General features: G+C 35.7%; 1 protein-coding gene across 1 annotated transcript in view; it reads right to left on the reverse strand.

The window, feature by feature from the left end:
* Nucleotides 1-23,063, reverse strand: part of fryb (furry homolog b (Drosophila)) — a 64,075-nt gene that overhangs the window by 30,197 nt on the left and 10,815 nt on the right. The window contains exons 3-27 of the mRNA XM_073829046.1: nucleotides 22,094-22,147; nucleotides 20,085-20,224; nucleotides 18,598-18,688; nucleotides 17,441-17,520; nucleotides 17,170-17,250; nucleotides 13,583-13,751; nucleotides 13,389-13,481; nucleotides 13,162-13,260; nucleotides 12,258-12,359; nucleotides 10,010-10,113; nucleotides 9,731-9,839; nucleotides 9,537-9,623; nucleotides 8,836-9,007; nucleotides 8,617-8,749; nucleotides 8,295-8,402; nucleotides 7,946-8,203; nucleotides 7,677-7,848; nucleotides 5,386-5,472; nucleotides 4,932-5,191; nucleotides 4,634-4,823; nucleotides 4,423-4,547; nucleotides 2,994-3,051; nucleotides 2,763-2,854; nucleotides 2,376-2,548; nucleotides 199-359 (exon numbers count right to left, since the gene is read on the reverse strand). Of these exons, the coding sequence (XP_073685147.1) occupies nucleotides 199-359; nucleotides 2,376-2,548; nucleotides 2,763-2,854; nucleotides 2,994-3,051; nucleotides 4,423-4,547; nucleotides 4,634-4,823; nucleotides 4,932-5,191; nucleotides 5,386-5,472; nucleotides 7,677-7,848; nucleotides 7,946-8,203; nucleotides 8,295-8,402; nucleotides 8,617-8,749; nucleotides 8,836-9,007; nucleotides 9,537-9,623; nucleotides 9,731-9,839; nucleotides 10,010-10,113; nucleotides 12,258-12,359; nucleotides 13,162-13,260; nucleotides 13,389-13,481; nucleotides 13,583-13,751; nucleotides 17,170-17,250; nucleotides 17,441-17,520; nucleotides 18,598-18,688; nucleotides 20,085-20,224; nucleotides 22,094-22,147 (3,198 nt within the window). The remainder of the gene's footprint in view (nucleotides 1-198; nucleotides 360-2,375; nucleotides 2,549-2,762; nucleotides 2,855-2,993; nucleotides 3,052-4,422; nucleotides 4,548-4,633; nucleotides 4,824-4,931; nucleotides 5,192-5,385; nucleotides 5,473-7,676; nucleotides 7,849-7,945; nucleotides 8,204-8,294; nucleotides 8,403-8,616; nucleotides 8,750-8,835; nucleotides 9,008-9,536; nucleotides 9,624-9,730; nucleotides 9,840-10,009; nucleotides 10,114-12,257; nucleotides 12,360-13,161; nucleotides 13,261-13,388; nucleotides 13,482-13,582; nucleotides 13,752-17,169; nucleotides 17,251-17,440; nucleotides 17,521-18,597; nucleotides 18,689-20,084; nucleotides 20,225-22,093; nucleotides 22,148-23,063) is intronic.

The raw sequence follows: 23,063 nt of genomic DNA on the forward strand, positions 1-23,063 counted from the left end.
TAGTGCTGCTAACATGACTGTATCTTTTCTTCCTTCCACTGACTTGAGCCAAAGAGACAACCTGCACCGAACTGTGATGGCAATTTTGAAACTTCCTCTGTTCTCTTAAATTACAAGATATGTGTGTGCCAAGTATGAGGGAATAAGGTCTTGTTTGATAAAATGCCTTAAAGGTGATTTTCTGAGATGTCAATTTACCTTCAAAGCACAGTACTGGTAGCGTGTGATTTGGTGGTTGCGATCACTATAGCGGTCCAGAGGTGTGAACATAACACTGAAGGGTCCGGCCCACTGGCTGAAGAGAATAAAGAGGTGATGCCTCAAGCTCTGCTGAGGGAACAACAACCGCCTGTTGTGGACTAAAGAGAAAAACACAAATGAGACTCTCAGCATGGTACTGTGTAAAACATGTTTGTTCAGGCAATTTAAAATTAACTGATATTATTTAAGGGTATGTGTGCTATAGTTCAGAAGTTTTTAATGCTTTTAAAATAAGTTTCCTATGCTAACCAAATCTACATTTATTTAAAGAAAATTGTGAAATACTACTACAATTTATAATAACTGTTTTCTATGTTAAAGCAACACTAAGTAACTTTTCCCTCAACGCTCCCTCTACAGGTTGGAAGCAGAATTGTCCATTACCGCTGTCGTAAATAATTTAGCCTACTGTCGCGTCACATGCACGTTATTTGTTTGGAGGCTATCCAGGACTGGCTTTGGAAATAACGATGTCCGGTGACAAGGTAGAGTATGTTTTATGACTTTATAAAAGTATGAAAACCTTTTGTGAAGCCTGCCGTAAAGCAAGTCGCATTTGTAGTCTCATTTGAACTACAAAACCGCAACCCGACGACCCAAACTTACATAGTGCTGTTATGGCCGATAGAGGGTCGCAAAGCGAATACAAAAGTGCCGTTTCACCCTGTTATGAGTTGATGAACCACTGACAAGAGTTCAGAAACATTATTTTAAGGTAAAAACAACTCTTTAGTGTTGACAATTCCGCTTCCAACCTGTAGAGGGAGCGTTGAGGGAAAAGTTACTTAGTGTTGCTTTAATATACAGTTGAAGTCAAAAGTTTACAGAAAGTTCGCAGAATCTGCAAAATGTTAATTTTACCATAATAAGAGAGATCATACAAAATGCATGTTGTTTTTAATTTAGTCCTGACCTGAATAAGATATTTCACATAAAAGATGTTTACATGTAGTCTACAAAAGAAAACAATACCTGAATTTATAAATATGACCCTGTTCAAAAGTTTACATACACTTGATTCTTAATACTGTGTTGTTACCTGAATGATCCACAGCTGTTTTTTTGTTTTGTTTTTTGTGATAGTTGTTCATGAGTCCCTTGTTTGTCCTGAACAGTTAAACCCACTGTTCTTCAGAAAAATCCTTCAGGTCTCAACTTTAGGTTCACAAATTCTTTAGTTTTTCATCATTTTTGTATAGTTGAACTCTTTCCAACAATGACTGTTTAATTGTGAGATTCATCTTTTCACACTGAGGACAACTGAGGGACTCATATGCAACTATGACAGAAGGTATAAACACTTACTGATGCTTTAAAAGGAAACAAAATGCATTACGAACTTTTGAAGATATGCAGTACTAAAAAAAAAAAAAAATGATATTTAGGCAAAATAAGAAAAATGTACATGTGTATGATGTACAAAATGTAAAAATATTTGTATGATCCCTCTTATTTTGGTAAAATAATTAAACTTTTACAGATTCTGCAAGGTGTATGTAAACTTTTGACTTCAGCTGTATATTGCAAACTTATTTATTTCTGTGATGGCTAAGCTAAATTTTCATTAGCCATTACTTCAGTCTTCTTCAGTGTCCCATAATCTTTCAGAAATCATTCTAATATGCTGATTTGGTAGGTCAACACACTACACAGCTCTTCATCACAACCATCTTTTGATCAGAGAGCTGGCTGTGACGCAGGGCTTCTGGTGGGCTTATGTAGGCTGCTTGCGTGTCAGAGGGGATGTTGTGCTTTGCTGGTCTGAAGGTTTTCTTGGTCAGTCAGCACGTATTAATCAGAGCCAGCACAGTTCTATTCATAGCTCTGCTCCTGGGCCTTAATAAGTGACTCGCTCTGTGTTAGAGCCTATTGAGCCTTTGAAAAGGCGGCATGTTTGGATAACCTTAGACATCAAGACCCATGTATCAATGGCTCTATTATATCAGCTAAACCATCTGACCTACTCTAACTATGGTCTGTGATATCATGGAGTATATTTGGGAGTATGTTTAGAATTTATTGTACACTGGATATTTGAGATGCTAATGGAGAAGACGTGTGACTAAAATCCTGAAATCGATAAGGGATATTCAAGTGTTGGCTCTATGTCTTACCTGGAACACACTGGATGAGGTTGGCCACCATTCCACTGAAATGAGCTCTCATGTCTTTTAAAATGTCCAGCTCTTTGTCATTCTCTGCTTCTAGCAGCATCCGGGTCAGATCCACATACTCCAGGAAAAGAGCTCCTAGAGCCAGAGAATCACGTTCCAATGCCCCATTGGTACTGCAAAGAGGGGAAAAAAACAGTAAAACGGTTGAAGGAAAAAAACAGTTAAACAGTTGAAAAAAAAAACAGTTTTTTCAAGACTTTCCCTTTCTCTTTTTAACAGAGGTCAAAGACTTGCTTTGTTGTGAAAGAAGATCAGTTTAAAAAGGTAAACCCAGGATTTGACTACTTAAGTCCATAAAACCAGCCTGGGGTGAGTGGACAAGTTCACCTGTCACTGATGACCCCTGAGTCAGCAAGAAGCTCAAAGATACGCAGCAGCTGCAGCCTGAGCAAATCTCGCCGCTCTCTACGCTTCTTATTCTACAGAGATAGAAAGAACAAAAAACACAGAAAGAGTCAATTTACATCTATTACATCTAATTCACCAAACAATACACAATATGCTATCTATAAGGTTTCCAAAATTTCCAAAAAGCTGCATTAAGGATATAGTGCTCACCTCAGGTCTCCTCTCAAGAGCTTCTTTCATTAGAGGATGGAGTTCTTCCACCAGCTCCCTAATCAAACACACATGTATGAAAGAGTCATGAGAAAGCCGCAGAATGAAAACAACATAAATATTTCCATAAATATGTTTTGGCTCCAAAGCCTGGTGTGAATACGCCTTTATTCTCCAGTGTGCTGCTATGAATTCACAACTGGCATAAAATGTCAAAATTAAAATTGATCTGTCTAGGGTTGAAATTTCTTTTAAGTTAAATTAAACAGTTTGTGCTCAGTGTTATTCTAGTATTTTTATACACTGCTGTAATATTTATTAATATTTTGAATTATCTCTATCTATCTATCTATCTATCTATCTATCTATCTATCTATCTATCTATCTATCTATCTATCTATCTATATATAGAGAGAGAGGGAGAGAGAGAAAACGCAGACAGAATTGCAGAATTCAGTCAAAAATGTTTAATAAGAATGTACTGTATAACGCAGAATGTCACAGAATTTGCCAAATTTTGGATGAATAAATTAGCAGGTCAGTACTTAAATCACAATTTTAATAATTAAATTTTACTATTTAAATCACTATTTAAACAATCTCCAGAACTGCTGATATCATCATATCATATAATAGAAATATTTAGCAGAATTTATTTTACCAAATTTTATTTATAGATGCGTTTGATTACAAAAATTTAATAAAACCATTAAAATGGAATCCAAAAAATGAATGTGATAAAAATAAAATTGAATTTGAGAAAAAAAAAAAAAAAACGTTTCATAGGTCCTTAAAAATTTAATCTAAAAAAATTTAAACTGCTGTTAAATTGTGTATGTTTAATGATTTCAATTGATTAGACATGTTTTTTGATTAATATTTTTTTCATTTAACCATTAAAACAGAGTCTACAAAAAATAAAATGGAAAAAAAAAACATTTAGTAGTTCCAATTCCACTAAATTATAATATTCTTAAAGGTCTAGTAGTTTTCTCAATTCTGTGATTATAATAGCATTTAATCTATTATTTCTATTTTATTTCAGCTGTATTCAAATAAATAAAAAACTATTTTTAATAGTTTTAGATATAGTTAACAATAACAACACTGCCTGTGCTTTGGTGAACTCCTAGTAGAGTCTTATGAAATCAGTAGATATCTGTCCACGTCTAAGTAACGGCACACGTCAGAATGGAATGACAGTAATCTCTGCTATTTTGTTTGACAGACACATTACTTGCTGCTCTTTTCATTTGCTAAAACATCTCACATTTTTCACAGCTTCCTCACTGCATGTGGCAAAACACCAGAGTTGCTAGAGTTCTTTGCTATATCTGATGTAAAACTGCACTAGTTTAAGAAATAACTCTATGAAAACTGCTTTAGGGGGGAATTATGATTAAATAATAATAAAAAAAAAAAAAAATACCTGAACACAAGAGAATTTGTCCGTCCAAATCCAAGGACAAGAGACTCTGTGATCTCTAAACTCTCAGATCTCATGAGAGGAACCAGTTGTTTCAGGAGCCACGCCACTGATGGTGTGCCTATCACCTGATCACAAACACATAACAAAAAACATGTTTTCATGACATCACAGCTCTTTCATTTTCTGAATCATGACTGTGAGTTTACCATACCTTGTTGTCATACGTAATACTGCCATCAGGTGTGGTAGCCATGATTTCAGGTGTAGAGGCTCTCAGGTGACCTGGACTCATGATGCTAGGTTTGGCAACACCGAGGCACAATATCAAGTAATTCCTCCACAGAGTCACATAGCCATCGGCCGGACCAGGCGTGCTGGTCTTTTTGGCGTAAACAGGACTGCTGCAGGGGGTACCATATAAAGGGGCTCAAAAATAATTTTCTGACAATACTAAGGGAAAAATCATCAAAACTGCAAGTTTTAGGAGTCAAGATAATCGAAAAACTCACTTTGGGTCCACTAGCGGCATTAGTAGCTGTAACCGTGTGAATGCATAGGGCCAGGCATAGCTGAGCGCCGTGGAGCAGTGCTTAGGGAGGTGCTCTGGCCTTAGGAAGCTGTACAGACAGAGCACCCAGGGGTCCTTCACAGACTGGGCGAAGATCCACACGTGAGACGGGCTCTTTACGTCATAGTGGCTGTTAACCAGACGGGCGTTCCATTCTACCAGCCACTGCAGGTCCACGTGATGACTCATGGGCAGAGTGGCCTTTACAGAACACAGATTTTAATAGCTGAACTTGAGCAAGCATGCATGAGTGTTATGACTCTACAGACGCCAACATTCTGTGCCTTGTGGCACAAATCAATTTAATGCAAGTAGAGGTCAATATTGAGAATGACACATTAACATATGGATACACAAACAGAAACACATCCGCTGGGCTAATGGGAAATGCTTACAGAGTCAGAGACGGCCACATGGACGAAGCTCTCCAGCACGCTGGGGGCCAGTTGGTCCATAACATCGATCATGGATTTATCGTCATCCTGAGAGCGGAATCACATGACAGCCGTGAGGCTCTTGTTGAGTAATGTTTATGTTACACTAACAGGTCTAGCACTGATTAGTATTGCATCTGATATCAATCCGCTGCATGTATATGTATGTTTAGGAGGATTTCAAACGGTCACATGACATCACATTCAATACAATCAGTCAATAACCTTTAGAGCCAACCTAATGTTTCATTATTATCTGTATGTTTTAATTAATTTTTAACTACAAAACTAATATCTTTCATTTTCTATTCAATTCTCTTTGCATTCTATCTTACTCTATTGTTTTTATTTTATATCTATTTCTGTTCTATTTTACTTGTTATATTTCTGTTCATTTCATTTCTATTTTCATTTCCCTTTTCTATTCTAATGTCATTTTCTATTCTATTTCCTTTTTTCTATTCCATGCTATCTTTTATTAGTTTCCTTACTATTTTCATTTTCTTTTCATTTTATGCTTTTTTTCTAATCTGATTCTTTTTGTTCTGCATTATGTATTTTTTATTTATTCTATTTATTTATATTCTATTTTTTTTTTAAATATTTTATTCTGTTCTATTTTGGTTTGTCAGTGTTCTTTTCTATTCGATTCTGTTGCATTCTGTTCTTTTTCTATTCTATACTACTTTTATTTTATTTTTTACTACTTTTTCTATTCTATCAGATTATATTCTGTGTCCATTTCTTTTTATTCTATTGTCTTTTTCTATTTTATTATATTTTATATAATTATTATTAATTAATTATATTCTTTCAATTTCTATTCGATCGTCATTTTCCATTTAATCTTACTCTTTTGTTGTTATATATTTTATTCTATTGTCAGTTTCTATGCTATCATACCCTGTTCTATTCTGTTCTATTTCCTTTTTTCCTATTTCATGCTATCTTTTTGTTTCCTTATTATTATCTTTTTTCTATTTTTTTCAGATTCTATTATATATTTTCTGTTTTTTATTCTATTGTCTTTTTCTATTTTTTTCTATTTCTATTCTGTTGTCTTTTTTAATTCTTTACTCTTTCAGTTTCTAATCTGATCTAATCTGATTCTGTTCTGTATTCTGTTCTATTTCTGTTTGTCAATGTTTTTTTCTATTTTATTCTGTTGCATTCTGTTCTTTTTCAACTCTATGCTTTTTATTTATTTATTTTTATTTATTTATTTTATTCATCGATTCTATCAGATTATATTATATTCTGTTCTGTCCATTTATTTTTATTCTATTGTCTTTTTCTTTTTTATATATATATTTTTAACTATAAATCTAATTTCTTGTCTATTCAATTGTCATTTTCCATTGGATCTTACTGTTTTTACATATTTTTCTATTCTATTTTCCTTTTCTATTCTATTGTCATTTTCTATGCTATCGTATCCTATTCTATTCTGTTCTGTTATATTCTATTTCCTTTTTTTTTCTATTCCATCTTTTTGTTTCCGTACTATTTCCATTTTTCTATTTTTTCAAATTCTACTATATCTTTTCTGTTCTTTTTTATTCTATTGCCTTTTGTCTTTACTCCTAATCTGATTCTGTTCTATTCTGTATTTTGTGTTTTTCTTTTTCTATTCTATGCTATCCTTTTCTGTTGTATTTTATTTGTTCTTTTTCTGTTTGTCAATGTTCTTTTCTATTCTATGCTGTTGCATCCATACAATTTTTCTCATTTTCCGTTTGACTCTACTGTTTTTATATATTTTTCTATTCTATTTTCTTTTTATTCTATTGTCATTTTCTATTCTATGCTATTGCATCCTATTTGATTTCCTCTTTTTTGTTTCTTTAAAATTTTCTTTTCTGTTTTCAAATTCTATTATATCTTTTCTGTTTTTTTTTTTGCTTCTTTACTTTCCTTTTGTACCCTAACTGATTCTTTTCTGTTCTGTATTTTTCTACCTTTTCTATTCTATTATGTTGCATTATGTTTGTTTTCTATTCTATGAGATGATAGTCTTATTTGTCCCTTTCTCTTTTTTCTCTTTTATTTTTTTATTTCTTTACTATTTTGTCTTTTTCTTTTAGATTCTATTCTTTTCTGTCTTTGTCTATTCTATTTGTTTTTATTACATTCTCTCTTTTTCTAAAGCATTTGATTCTACCTTGTTCTGCATAATTCTGTTCTAATTAGCTGTTTGGTTTAATTAGTTAGCTGTGTTTTTTTGTTTTTCAAGTTTCAGCAGCTTGTCTCACCTCGGCTTGTCCGATGGCTGTAAACAGGCAGCGTATCTCTCGGAGGACAGACACCGCCAGTTTGCGGGTGCTGGTCTGGCAGGAGCACAGCAGCAGCAGGGCCAGACCCTCCACAGCGTGCAGCACTGTGGAGTGAGGACTGCGCTCAGGCGGCAGTCTAGAGCTCCCACTGCTCTGAGATCCCATCTGAGGTTAACAAATACATACACATACACACGATCATGCCCACAACTCCCAAAAACTGTTTACATTGGCTAAGTATGCATAGCCAGCAAAGAGAACATTCACATACCTCCGCCGAGCGTTTTCCAGGAGCCTGTATCGCCAGCCTCCACTGCGTCAGGAAATGCAGCAGCAGTTTAACGGATGAGTCCTGCAGGCCCTGCTGTGTGTCTTGCACTTCTCGCAGCAGGAAGTTAGTGTACCCAAACAGCACGTCTTCTCGCCAATCGGAAAAGTCCAGCAGCAGACTCTGCAGGGAATTCTGAGCAATGAGTCTCAGTTCATCATCCATGTGGACCGTCAGCCTGCAGAATGCAAAAAGAAAAACAATCAAATGATTAAAGCTTTTTATTGCATGTTACGTTGTTTAATCAAAGGGAGTGTGGTGAACCTCACCTGGCCAAGAGATCAATGAGCTCAATTTTGGATAGGCCATCTGGCAGAATACGGGGAATGGCCGCAACACACGTACGGAACAAGTCGATCTTCGGCTTTCTCTCACCCCTGACCCGAGAGAGAAAGGATGAGTTACGCAAAAGTAAACAATAAGAGAGAGGGAAAATAGAAACACAAGGAAACAGGAAAAAAAGAGAATGTCAAACTGTCTAAACAGGGTGTGTGGGCTGAATGTGACTCATAAGTCATCTGGTTGTGAGCTTTCTCTTCACCCACACAGAGATAAATAATAGGTGGAAGCAGGCCAGAAAAAGCTATTTACGTGATCATGTCCTCAGGTTCCTTGTTAAGCATCTGGGCATTGGTGAGCATCATGCAGCGGCCCACCTCCTTGTCCAAGTGCCTCAGGATGTTATCAATGGCTTTCCTGACCTGGGAGTAATACAGTGCCATACCTGCAACGAGTGACATAAATAATCCAGACTGTAAAAAACTGCAACAAGCACACAAAGGCAGATGTTCGCAATATAAGTGGCCTGACCTATAAGTTTTGCTTCCTCCTCAGTTAGAGTTTTGCTGAGGTAGGTTTTTTTCTTCTTCAGTGTGTTCCCAGAAGGCAAAGTGGCCCCGGTGTTCGGCATGGGTGGTTCACCATCTTTCTGCTGCAGGTTATCGGCTATGACGAGGAATGCTCTCAGAGCGATGTTCATTCTCTGGATGTACAACCACACAAATAGCAGAAAATAAACCAAATATGCATTTCCTTATAAGAAGATCTCAACTCAGTCTATTGGGATCAATGTGTTTGTATGGGTTTACTTATTTATTTATATTTCCTTTGGAGCATTTTTGTTAGAATTTATAATTAAGCAGAACATTTTAAGTAAATGTGTGTGTGTGTGTGTGTGTGTGTGTGTGTGTGTGTGTGTGTGTGTGTGTGTGTGTGTGTGCACCTGGTATTTATCACGTTGTGGGGACCAAAAGGACATTTCTTAGGTTCCCATGAGAAAACAGGCTTATAAATCATGCACAATGAGATTTTTTTGAGGAAGTAAAAGTGTGCACAATCTCCTGTGAGGGCTAGGTTTAGGTGTAGGGTAGGTGTAGGGCAATAGAAAATACGGTTTGTACAATATGAAAACCATTACGCCTATGGAATGTCCCCATAAAACATATAAACCCAACATGTGTGTGTGTGTGTGTGTGTGTGTGTGTGTGTGTGTGTGTGAGTATAAACATTACCTCTGGATTTAAACTGAAAGCTTTGGCTGATTTTCCAACACTCAGCAGATCACATATTATTTCTTTCATTGCAAAATCCAGCCTTTCCTGTAGTAAGGAGAGAAACAAAGATGATATTACAGTGTGTTACATGAAAAAGCCATGACATTTTCCTAGATGCATATCAGGTGTGTAGAGGTGTGTGGGTGTCAAACCTGGGCAATGAACTGAATTATCTTGACAAAGATGTTGAGTGGCATGTCTCTAGGAACGACGCTTCGTGAACCCTTAGGAAACAGTGTTGATATGATTGAGGTGAGGCGACTGGAAAGGATAAAAAGATAAAAATGTCATATTAACAGATGTCAATCATCAGAATCAACATTATCAAATCTTATTCTTCTTCTGTCAGTGAATGCATTTAAAATATCTATTATATTTCTTATGTTAGAAATACATTTCTTCATTTGTGGCTTTGATTTTCAATATGCTACCTTTGTGTTGCAGTGTTGCTTTCACATTTGATTCGGATCATGTAGACCCACAGCAGCCGATAGAGAGATTCAAGTGCCACCCGGGCCATTTTATGGTCTTTGTTCTGAAAAATAAAAATAAAATAACATCTGATGTGATTTCCAGTTATGTTCCTGTCATGCATCTCATAAATTAGGATCACCAAATTTGTGGACTATTTAAACTGTATATTTTCCACTAATTCCACAATTTGCATTAGTTCAGGTGCCGCAAATTCGTTTTTTTTTTTTGCATTTTTGTGTATTTTAACTAGTGGTGGGCCGTTATCGGCGTTAACATTCTGCGTTAACGTGAGACTCTTATCGGGCGATAAAAAAAATATCGCCGTTAATCTATTCTCAAAGTTGGGTTGGGAGCTGGGTCTATACTACACAAGCTAAGATGACTTTCACCTTGATATTTTAGCGCGGATGTAGCCTATACCTAGCCGAATTGCACTTTAGGGGGCGAGAACGAGTCTTCGAACCTATGTGTATGCCTACTGTGAAATTACCATAAAACGAGACATGCTAACATGGATGCAGCTATGAATCTGCCGGGTTTGCTTCAGGGCAGGTGCGTTGCTAGACCCTTTTGACTGGGGCACGTGCCCCAGTGAAAATCTGCTGTGCCCCAGTAAAATCTCAAATTTGAGTTATAATTTAATTTGATAATCCCGAAATAAAGACATTAAACTATATGCAACAACTGAATTGACGCTTCTAAAAGCAACGCAGTTTAACCGAAGACTATGCACGCAGATATCCATGCCCGCGCACGTTTGTGTATTTAACTGCAACGCGCACGTCGCACAGCCTTTTACGCAGAAGTACATGCAGTGTAGGAATAGTTGGTTAAACAAGTTTGTATAGTTAATTGTTTGTAAATGCAATTGTCAAGCAGTTTGTGATGCATTTTGGAAACAGGAGATGAGCCCCTGGTCTAATGCGCCACCTGGCTTGAGAAACCCTTTCAGGAAGGAAACTACAACCTGATAAGTCACGTGAGTACTCGCGTTACTTTTGGACTGGAATTAGTGCAGACAGTTGGCAATTGCAAGGATGTCGGACGATGAAGCTACTGAGTTTTATGAAGTAGTAGTTTAGTTTCCTTCCTGCTCGTCACTCGACTTATCGTGACTAAATTCAAGATGGCGGCGAACGGTAAATTTCCTAAAGGTACTGTCTGTTTAAATCTTCTTGTAAATAAACTACCGGTGCTTTTTCAAAGTTCTCAATGTCTCGTTTTAAATGTCAGGGCCCTTGGAAGTCTACCAATGAAGTGTGGAGCTACTGTGTGCCTCGTAAATGGTGTAAAACAGTGATTTATTTACATGGTTAGTCCGATGCCGATGCACCCTCAACGACAACCTGTTGTTAGCATCGGCTAACTAGCGCCAGATTTCGTAGTGCAGGGGACAAGCCGAGATGAGCTATGAAAGGTAAGTTCACACTCGGTATCATGATTCATTACACTTTAGGTCAATATCACACCGGACTTCTCCTTTAAGCCTTATCTTTTCTTTCATGTTTGGTGTTTCTTGGCTTTGGAGTTAATTTTCCTTGGACTTTTGACCAAACGTGGGCACTGAAGCGAACTGCATCTATTTCCTACAGGTCAAAACCTTCATTACATAACAAGTCAGCAGCTCTCAGACCGCTGCAATACAACATGACAAGTGACTGAGAGACACAGAGAGATAACAGAAATCAGATAGAAGCTGAAAGCTTGAAAGAAAGCTCCAGCATCTTGTTAAACATCAGTGCCAGAGGGTCTCTCAGTGCTGTACTTCATGCTTGTTATTTTGCACTTCATCATTTCATTCATTCTTTCGTTTTGCTTCTCTCACACCCCCACACAGGTACAGAGACCGAAGTGCTGAGTACAGAATGTATAATGAGACATTAAGGCTAACGATAATGGACTTTTCTGTCCTACCTGCCTCCCCTTCAAATGAACAAAACATTTTTTGCAATTTGCTGCCCTCCCACTGCATTTCACACATTTTTAACAGCTATTTGCTTGTAACTGCTACCACTTTAAATATCTGTGCACTTGACTGATGGGCTCCAACGGTTAACTTGCAATCACATGATGCTTACACAACCGCCTTGCACAACAAAACTGCATTCATTTTTCCACGTGAGCTGCTGTGATATGCTCATCCATAATGTGACGTCTTCTCGATTCTATTGTATCACGCAAGCTTTGTGGATCACAAAGACTTACTTTCAGGTTGGACAGGCAGTTGTTGAGAAAGACGTGCCATCTGTTTAGAAAGATCTGCTTCTGGCTCACGCACAGCAGGCACGTTACCAATGGATACAGAGCCTGAGAAAGAGAAAAGACAGATCAGTGATTACATTATATGTCTTTAACAAGAATTATATAATTCAATGACAGAGCAAAGACGGTGAATCACTCTAGAACAAAGAGCATTCAAACAGTCTCTACACCTACACCTTTTTATATCAGCAACAAACAAAAATACCATTCTAACAGGTAGAAGCTGTAATCAAAAAGTGATAAACATAAACATAAAAACAAAGATTTTAAAATATTTTTAGACAGCTTAAAGCAGGAATGAATTAAATAGTGTAAAAATAATTTAACCAACTATTAAAAAATTAGTCAAGAATATGTCTGATAGCATATTTACTCTTAGTAATTTCATTAATGTAAATTATTAAAAAAATTCACATTATTTAAGCGTATGGGTATTTTTGGGTTGGGACCTACACTTTAGGAAGCCCTGCTCTCAAACATATTTTAGAAAGTACTTAACTGTCTTAATAATTTTCCACTTGAGTTGTTGTCTTTAAGCTGGATTGTAAAATATTTAGCGGCAGTTTGTGGCAAACAAATCAGCTGAAACAATGCCCTTTAACAATAATGTCAAAATGCACAACTTGCACACTTCACACAGCTATTGTGTGCCACAGGTTGAATGTATGAATGTATGAAATGTATGAAATCAACGGTTGTTAAGATAACTTTGGAAAATTTGAAAAATGTTTAGAGATGGTCTATTTGAAACATCACAAACAGCAAAAACATGTCAGCTATGAGCCAATTACTGTAGGTGCATCTCCCTCTACTGCTCTCAAACATGGGAAAAGAGAGCAAGACTTGCCAGAGAGTGTTTCTTCCTGGATGACAGGTCTAACGTTGTGTCATAGAGGGTTTCCACAAAGTTCCTCAAACAGGGCACATTCACTTCGTTCTTCACCGTCTGAAGAGAAACATCACGTTACGTGTGAATTACAAGTTGGACAGAAAAGTCATTATTTAAATCCGCATATTCTGTGCATTACAATTTAGTGCATACATAAAAAAAACTTCAGATACGGCTGTACTTACTGCAGCTACAGGGACGAGTATCTCCACGAAGAGTCCAGCCAGAGAGTGTTTAATGTCCTTATCTTTCACCTCCAAGAAATACTGAGCACACTCCTATGGACATATAACAGTAAAAGAGAAAGATTTGTATTTATCATAGTGTACACAGTTTGTCAATTAAAGTCGAGCATTTGTAAAATGGTTTTGTTGTGCACCTGCATGAATTGGAAAGATGCTTCAAAATCTTCCACTGGGTACATTTTAATGCGAAAGAACTTGACCCCCATGATGAGGCTGATGGTGCTCTGGACCACATATGGGCTTTGCTCTTTCTGCCTGAGCTCCTTCAACTCTGAGATGAATTTCTTCCTCACTGCAGGAAACCTGAGAAGAATAGAAGGGAGGTATTAATATTTATACATATAAAAAAATACAATGGCAATACAGCAGAGTTATTTTTTGATTCCCATTGCAGTGGAGATTTAACTGTAAGCTATTGCTTGTTTATCTATATTTGTAGGGCTGGAAAACACACATGAAATCACAGAATCCAGTCACACTCACAAGTAGGTCATTACACTTAAATCTAAATGTGATATGGACTGAGGATATTACGCCACAAAAATACTATTTAAATATGAATCCTGCATCTTGTGCGTGTCTCTGTGAATGAATGGCGCAGTTTCATTTACTACACACATACTGAAGCGCAGGTGACAATCACATGCTTTTTTAGCCTCTGCCGCCTCAATATATAAGTACATGAACACATAAACATATAAAAACTAGGGGTGGGCATAGATTAATTTTTTTAATCTAGATTAATCTAGATTAAATCTTGGAATTAATCTAGATTAATCTAGATTAAAATGGCTAATTTGAATTCTGCTGAAGGCATTCAGAATATGTGTGCTACCCAAATAATGACTAAACATGTTACACCGTACTTTTATTTTGACAGGTTGCCGTGAAGTTTCTGTGTATACAGTATGACATGATGCGAGTTTTCTCAAATGAAACGGTATAAGTGACACTCACAGCAGTTTTGGAGATTGAGTTTATCTGTTCATGTGAGATGCAAATGCCAAAAATTACCGGGAGCGTCATGTGTGTTTCAGTATGCGTGTAGTAAAAGCGCGTCTCCACCATTCATAGTATGAATTTCATACAGCTAGGCAAACGGAACATACCGGATTCATATTAAAACGGTCTTTTTGCATTTCAGTTTTCACAGACACTAGTCCATATCGCGATTTGAATTAAGTGACAGACCATATTTGATTTATGAATCCAAAAAACGACGAATTTACGTGGCATTTCGCGCTATAATAGATTCGGTTTTTATGAATGGAGGACGACGTGATCCCGTCTGTGTTTTGGCAGAGGAGACGTAAACGCGCGACCATTCTATAGTCTTTGGTATACATCCGCGTTAAACTATCAAGGTGAAAGTCATCATAGCTTGCGTAGTTTAGACCCAGCTCCCAACCCAATTTTGAGAATAGATTAACGGCGATATTTTTTTTATCGCCCGATAAAAGTCTCACGTTAACGCAGCACGTTAACGCCGATAACGGCCCACCACTAATAAAAACACATAAAAAGTTACTTCATGAGCATTTTACTGTTTCTTTTGAGAAATACTATCGTCATGTCATATACAAACAGAAACTTTAAGGTCTTCACAGCAAATCGTCAAAATAAAAGCTTAACTTTGAAACTGTGACAGAAAAAGTATTAAATTATAGCACTACTAATTATAATAATACTACTAAAGCATTATTATTTTCTAAGGAATATTTACCAGAAGAAAATATTTACCAGAATTTATGTATCAGAAAAACAGTATTTCTGAAAAAAAAATAAAAAAATAAAAAAAATAAAAGAATATTATTGTAATTAAATAAGTGAATTAGTGATGCCTTTTTAATGAAACCATTCAAATGGAATCCATAACATTAATGGAAAACACAGAATTTGGTAAAAAATAAAACATATTTCATAGGGCCTTAATAATGTAATTTTTGTTAAACATTTAATAAATTGTGTATTTTTTTGTTTAAAATATTAACTGTCTCCATATTATATACAAACAGAAACTTAAAGGTCTTCATAATTTCAATTAATTAGACATTTTTTGTTTAATATATAAATTGTCTCCATATTTTATACAAACAGAAACTTAAAGGTCTTCACAGTAACCCATCAAAGTAAAAGTTCGGTTTAACTTGAAGAAATGGTGACAGAAAAAAGTATTATTAAATGTAGCGATAGTACTACTAATAATAGAATTATTATTAAAAAGTTATTTTTTAAAGAAATATTTACCGGAAGAAAATATTTACCAGAAAAATGTAAAAACACAGTATTTCTGAAAAATAAATAAATATATATATTTTTTAATTAAATCAATTAATTAGAGATGCTTTTTTATGAAAACATTAAAATGGATTCCAAAAAATTTTTATGGAAATCCCAGAATTTGGTAAAAATAAAACTGAATTTGAGAAGAAAAAAAAATCTTATTTCATAAGGCTTTACATTTTTTTATTTCTGTTAAACTTTTAATAAATTGCTGTTAAATTAGTTTTATAATTTCAGTTAATTAGACTTTTTTTGTTGTTTAATATAAATATATATATAAATAATTTAACTATTACAACAGAGGGAGCAAAGATGTCAGTCTACATTGGTACATAATTTAAGAACACTGCAAAAATGTGCCTGAAAGCATCCCGCATTCTCTTTAGACAAATTGACCAAAACTCAAAATTCTGACTTTTAAAGTCTCATCTTATCTATTCAACACTTATCTTTCTTTTAATTGCCTTTTAAATGTCTTCATTTGAGGGCTTTCTTTAGAATGCATGATATATGCTACCAAATTGCAGTTAATTCAATCAAATAACGTTGGGAAGCAGAAGTTTAAATCCATTCCACCAAAGTCAGCAGATTCAGTTTGGCCAGTACTTGGATGTTTCTTGTACATGTGTTAGGGAGTGTTTGTGTGTTTGTGAGTTCACTCTGACAGAGGGAGAGATCTTTAGCCCTATATTTAGAAAGGCATCTGGAGGGGGAATAGGGAGGCATCTCTCTCTGCAAGACTCGATGTTTGTTTTAGGTGAGCTACAAACTAACTGGCTACTTTCCCACTCAGAGAAATGTGTATTTGCACTGTACACACTGTTTGACTGAATTACACTATGCTACTTATCATGTGCTGTACTGAGGCGAAGAAGCACAGACCCATGCATACAGAACATGTCGCATACATAACTTCCAACAGACATGTGTAGACACCAGATTTTTAAGACTTCCTTATTATATGTGCAGCCACAAGGACATTTTTCACACTATTAAATATGAAAAGAGGCCATTACTGTCAGATCTGGCGCTCTCATGCTGATAGGGAGAAGCTCCATCTCTGTGCGACACTGATGGAGCTTCCTGTGAACATGACGAGACATCTCGTCTATCAGGGTAATAGCCTCCCATTAGTGCTTCATCTAACACTAGACACTCTGTCACAGGAAGAAGAATGCCGCCATCATTTTGAGCTTGAAACCAGGTCGCTGGCTTCAAGAGGAATCATGGAGCCATTCATTTTGAAGTGAGGTGGGAGTTTTATTGCAAGCAGAAGTGGTTTTGCTTCAGGGTCCAGATTTTACAGTGGACTTCATTAGGTGACCCAACACAATTTCAAACAGAAATGGTTTCCCCGGTTCAAAATCTCACTCCACATAACTGGATATGAAACACTGTATATGTTCTTGTTGGCTGATTTTGCGATTTCATAATTTACCTGGACTGGGCCACGACACCGACAACTTCTGCATACAGATCAGCCACTATGTGCATGTTGGTTGTGTTGGGCCCAAGGTACCTGCAGGACAGAGAAATGCTATTATTCTTACTGTCATTCTTAAAATCACTTACATTTACAGTGATTACACTCGACTGAGAGAAAATTAAAATGATGCAAAATGCTTATTATGCAGATTTACTCATGCAAACACATGCAGGAAAATAATGGACTATGGCAGATGGAGGAAATAACTTAAATGGATCGTTACCCCTCTTTGTACTTGAAGTGTTTGAAGGCCAGGTTAATGACTTCCTGAATGAGGCCATCCAGAAGAGGGTGAAGAGGGATCTACAAAGAAAGCAAGAAAAAGGATGAGTAAAAAGACATTAGCATAAATTAATATAAGATAACTAAATAAATTCATTAATTAATCTATTTATTTATTACTTTAAATTAAATAAGTACAATGAAATACAATTTAAATTATTAAAATAAAATAGATTAAATTGATAATTACATATTAAACACTACCAGTCAAAAGTTTTTAAACTGTAAGATGTTTAATGTTTTTTTAGTCTCTTTTGCTCTACAAGCCTGCATTTATTTGATCCAAAGCACAGCCAAAACAGTACAATTTTGAAATATAAATTTATATAAATAAATTTATTTATATAAATTTATAAAAATGTATTAAAAAAATATGAAAATGTATAAATTATTTATATAAATTTATATATTTATTTATATAAATAAATTTAGAATTTATAAATATTTTTAAAATATATTAATATTATTAATATTAAATATGTATAAATAAAATATAATTAATTCCTGTCATCAAAGCTACATTTTCATCAGCATTACTCCAGTCTTTAGTGTCACATGGTTATTGAATAATCATTCTAATATGCTGATTTGCTGTTCAAGAAACAATTATTTTTATTATTATTATCAATATTCAAAACAGTTGAGTAATTTTTTTCAGGATTCTTTCATGAATAAAAAGATCCAAAGATCAGCATTTATCTGAAATATTTTGTAACATTACACAAGAAACTTGAAGAAATTCTATTTCTGTTTTCAACATAACAATAATAATAATAAATGTATTTTACCTGCAAATCAAAATATTAGAATGATTTCCGAAAGATCATGTGACACTGAAGACTGAATCACAGGAATAAATTACATTTTCAAATAGAAAACAGTTATTTTAAATTGTAAAATTATTTCAAAATTGTACTGTTTTGCTGTACTTTGGATCAAATAAATGCAGGCTTGGTGAGCAAAAGAGACTTCTTTAAAAAAAACATTACAAATCTTACTGTCCAAAAACTTTTGACTGGTAGTGGGCATACATAAAATCATATACATCTCTGCTTCCTGTTGTATTTTTTAGAAGCAGGTTGTACAATCATAACCTACCTGTTTTAAAACCTCAATAAGCACCAGTGAGAATATGAAGTCTATTGCTAAGTCCCTTCTTTCCATCAGATAATCTTTCTGCTGTTCATCACTGAAAGACAGAGGGAATGAGCAGAAATTGAGTAAATCACATTTTGATAAACAATCATTGCTTTCCTAAAGTCAATAATATAAACATGCTTCCGGGGCTTGCGCCATGAGAGCTTCTGAAATCCTCTATGGTCTGTATTTGATTCTGAAGCACTGATGTAACCAAACCTAACTGCCAATAGAGTTATTTGATTACGGTCTGCGGACATGAGATCCCATATCACTGCTGAGGAATTTCTGCCTTGCCTTTACCACTAATATGTAGCAAAGAATTTAGGCTAAGAAAATGTTTCAAGGGACCAATTTCTAAAATACACTATTAAAAAACAAGCCTTGCATAAAAATGTCCAGAAGAAAAATGATCCACCAGACGATGCTAATCTTGTTAGTGCAACTATTCAAAAACAGCCAATCATCACAGCCCTTTAGCTATTACTGGCCTAATGTCAGATGAGCTGCTGTGCAGTGCACTGCAGTAGAGATTGTATTTCATTAGATGAAGGCAAGGCTTCCTGATGACAGGCATCAATCAAACACTTCTATCCACACCAGATCACACATATATAAACACGAATATACATATGCACACAATACTATTAACACATGTATATTAAATCAGATTATATTGACTTAAAAGACTTGTGGAAATGAGATGAGCAGATACTTGACATTGTGTTTTCTAGTTTTATCTCAAGTATACACTACAGACAGGGTGCAAACTTTTCTTTTGTACCTATGAAAGGACACAATACCTTATACGTGACCCCGGACCACAAAACCAGTCATTCCATGTAAAACGTTTTCACCAGATTCAACTTAAAAACCTAAGTTCAGCAGCTGCCTTAAAATTTTAAGTTAAATCAAGTCATTTTAACTTATTACAATAAAAATGAGTTGATTTAACTTCGAGTTGAAATGACTTAAGTTGATTTAACTTAAAATTTTAAGGCAGCTGCTAAACTTAGGTTTTTAAGTTAAAACTGGTGGAAAATAGTTTGTTAGGATAATATTTGGAATCTGAGTGTGCAAAAAATCTAAATACTGAGAAAATCGCCTTTAAAGTTGTCCAAATGTCCAAGTTCTTAGCAATGCATAATACTAATCAAAAGCTAAGTTTATATGTACAGTAGGAAATTTAACAAATATCTTCATGAAACATGATCTAAAAACTTAATATCCTAATGCATAAAAGAAAAATGGATATTTTTTACCCATACAATGTATTTTTGGCTATTGCTACAAATATACCCATGCTACTTAAGACTGGTTTTGTGGTCCAGGGTCACATATGTGAATCATATTTTGTCTATTAGGAGTTTACACATTCCTTATGGCATACCAGTTAATATTTTCAAAGCGTTTTATAGATTAGTATCTTCTTGGTGAAGAAGACTCACTTTTTGGACTTGGTGTTGGCACGTGGGCGGTACTCATGGGACTCGTCTTCCAAGCCATTCTGTCTTTTATACCAGTCAAACAGCGTCCGCAGGATGGAGGGAAGACAATACTCAGCAAGTGAGCTCATAGTGCTGATTAGCTGTGGGGAAACATAGGAAGTAACTTCAGGAAAATGTTCATCAGCTGTCACAGCGCTAACTGCACAGCACAAAATGCAATGTGAATTAACTCAGGCTATGGACAGAATGGAATATTGGCATACTGCTTACTGTACAGTATACACTGCATACCAACTATTTTATAAAAACAGTATGCAGCAACCATATTTTAACAACGGAAGTTATCAGGGTAATTTATGCATGCAGAAAATTTGCATGTTGTGCACAGTGCTTAATTTAAAAAAACAGTGGGTAGTATGTGTTGTCCAATACTGCTTGAATGCACCCATATGGAAGACTCAATGTATTATATTAGACTGTAATGCTACATCTCAATTTGCATAGTACATAGTATACTATATCTATATCCTAAATAGTATTCGAAAAACCAAAAAATGAATACATACTTTTAGGGCATACTGTAGTATTAGTAGGCAAATTGACATGCAGCACAAATGAAATGTTATTATAAGTGGAATTCGGGTCTTCAGAAAACTGCCAGAACTGAGATCCAGGGAGTGGATGCGGTCATACAGGCTGGGCTAAACCAAATAGAGGAAGGGAGGGGTGTCTGGGCAGAAACCGCTTGGTATCTCCCCCCTCCCCAACCACTGTGAGATGTTCATGCACACACACACGTTCAGGCTGCTTAAGAATTCAGTACAGAGGGGTAAAGTCGGGACAGCACAGCACCAACTACAGGAATGCTATTCTTATTGTCTGACTGATGATGACCAAAAATCGACCAATAGAGAAGGGAGATAAAAGTTGGATGGTATGGGAGCAGATCATTTATTCATTTTCAACAATACTTTATAATTTCTAGAGCTATCAGTTTTTGCTGGAAAGAAAACAAAAACATGTCCACAGCCCTGATTGTTTAAGTTCAGTTATAGATTGAAAATATCCTGATAATTTACTCACCTCCATTATTCAAGATGTTTATGTCTGTCTTTCTTCAGTCACAAAGAAATTAAGGTTTTTGAGATAAACATTTCAGGATTTTCTCCATATAGTGGATTTCAATGGTGGCCAATGGGTTGAAGGTCTAAATTGCAGTTTCAATGCAGCTTCAAAGGCTCTGCACGATCCCAGCCGAGGATTAAGGGTCTTATCTTGCAAAACGATCGGTCATTTTTAAAAATACTTTTTAACCACAAATGCAAAGCACATGCGCGTCTTCACGTATTGCATAATCACATTGGAAAAGTCACGCCTGGTTAGTTCTTAGTCTGTGTACTCCGGTTCAAAAAGGAAGGGTAGGAAAGGCGAGGAAAGGGGAGGAAAACAGCGAAAAACGGCATCTCATTTTCTCCTCCAACTTCAAGATCGTCCAACATCGTAGTTTTACCTTTTTTTGTAAAGACCATTTGACTTTTTTTTGCACGTTCGCTTTTTAAACACTGGGTCAGTACTTCTGCATACATCACGCATGTGTGATTATGTAATGCTTAAGGTTGAGCTATTGCAAGACAAGCATTTGTGGTTAAAAAGTATAAAAATGTGTATTTTTATTAGAAAATGACCAATCGTTTTGCAAGTTAAGACCTTTATACCTCAGCTGGGATTGTGTAGAGCCCTTTAAAGCTGCTTTGAAATTTCAATTTGGACCTTTGGCCTGTTGGCTACCATTGAAGTCCACTATATGGAGAAAAATCCTCCAAGGTTTTTCTCAAAAACCTTAATTTCTTTTCGACTGAAGAAAGAAAGACAGACATGAACATCTTGGATGACATAGGGGTGAGTAAATTATCAGGAAATTTTCATTCTAGATGTGAACTTCTCCTTTAACTGTGAGTGTGTAAGTCTACAATCTCTTGAAGGATATGAAAAATGTCACTTGATCTTACCTGATCAAACTGTGGGTCTTCTCCTCTTTGTAGAGATTTGGTGAGGGGCTTTTCCTGCAAAATATCAAAAAGAACTTAAGAAGCATAAATCACTGGCTGCAGATTCCCAGCTGGAAAACAATCTTTCTTTTGTAAAGAATGAACTTGACATAACATAATCTTCACAGACTTTATTCACTATGTTCAGATATTCATACTGCAAAATATTCTGGGGGCCATGAAAGTTTTGTGAAAATGACCAAAGAGGTCAGAGAAGATACTGATTCTTAGCACTAAAACAACTGTAATCCTCTGAAGTTCATTCATTTGATACAAACAGGACTAAACTTAATCTGAAGATGTCACAGCTTTAATGTGCTGACGTGGGAAAGTGGGCCCTAAAACCAAGAGAACAACTTAAATGATAACTGTTGCCAAAATGCAACCTGGGCTGTTTTTTTTACTGTAAATGAGACAAACTTATATCTAAAAGCATAATTACGACAAACGAGCCGTTTTTGAGATTGACTGTGATTTAGTTTTGTGGTCAGTGGCCGGTGAATGGGAATACTAGGGGCATACATTTGAGCGCATCAAAATCGATATTTTTACAACACTAAGAAGGCTCGACACACCATGACACTTTGCTCGAAGTATCGCCTGGGTCTCTACACATGAACTCGAGCATTGAGAACATTGTTTGTGTACACAGAGTTTACTAAAAATAAAGTTTTTGAACAACACACTTACACTGTTTGGGTTTCCGCTCGCAGCCATCTTGCCAGTCAAGAGGTGTCGATCTCAGAATGCGAATGAATGGACTCCATAGGACGAAATATTAGGCTTATATGAGGCTCTTTTTACAACTAGAAGTCTAATATTGTTTTTCACTTGCGACAAAACAACGAATTAGCCGTGCATTTATATGGAAATATGCTTTAGGAGCTATCCATCCTCGCACTCGGAGATCGACACCTCTTGACTGGCAAGA

Source organism: Garra rufa, chromosome 23, assembly GCF_049309525.1.
Source record: "Garra rufa chromosome 23, GarRuf1.0, whole genome shotgun sequence".
In the NCBI taxonomy this organism is placed as follows: domain Eukaryota; kingdom Metazoa; phylum Chordata; class Actinopteri; order Cypriniformes; family Cyprinidae; genus Garra; species Garra rufa.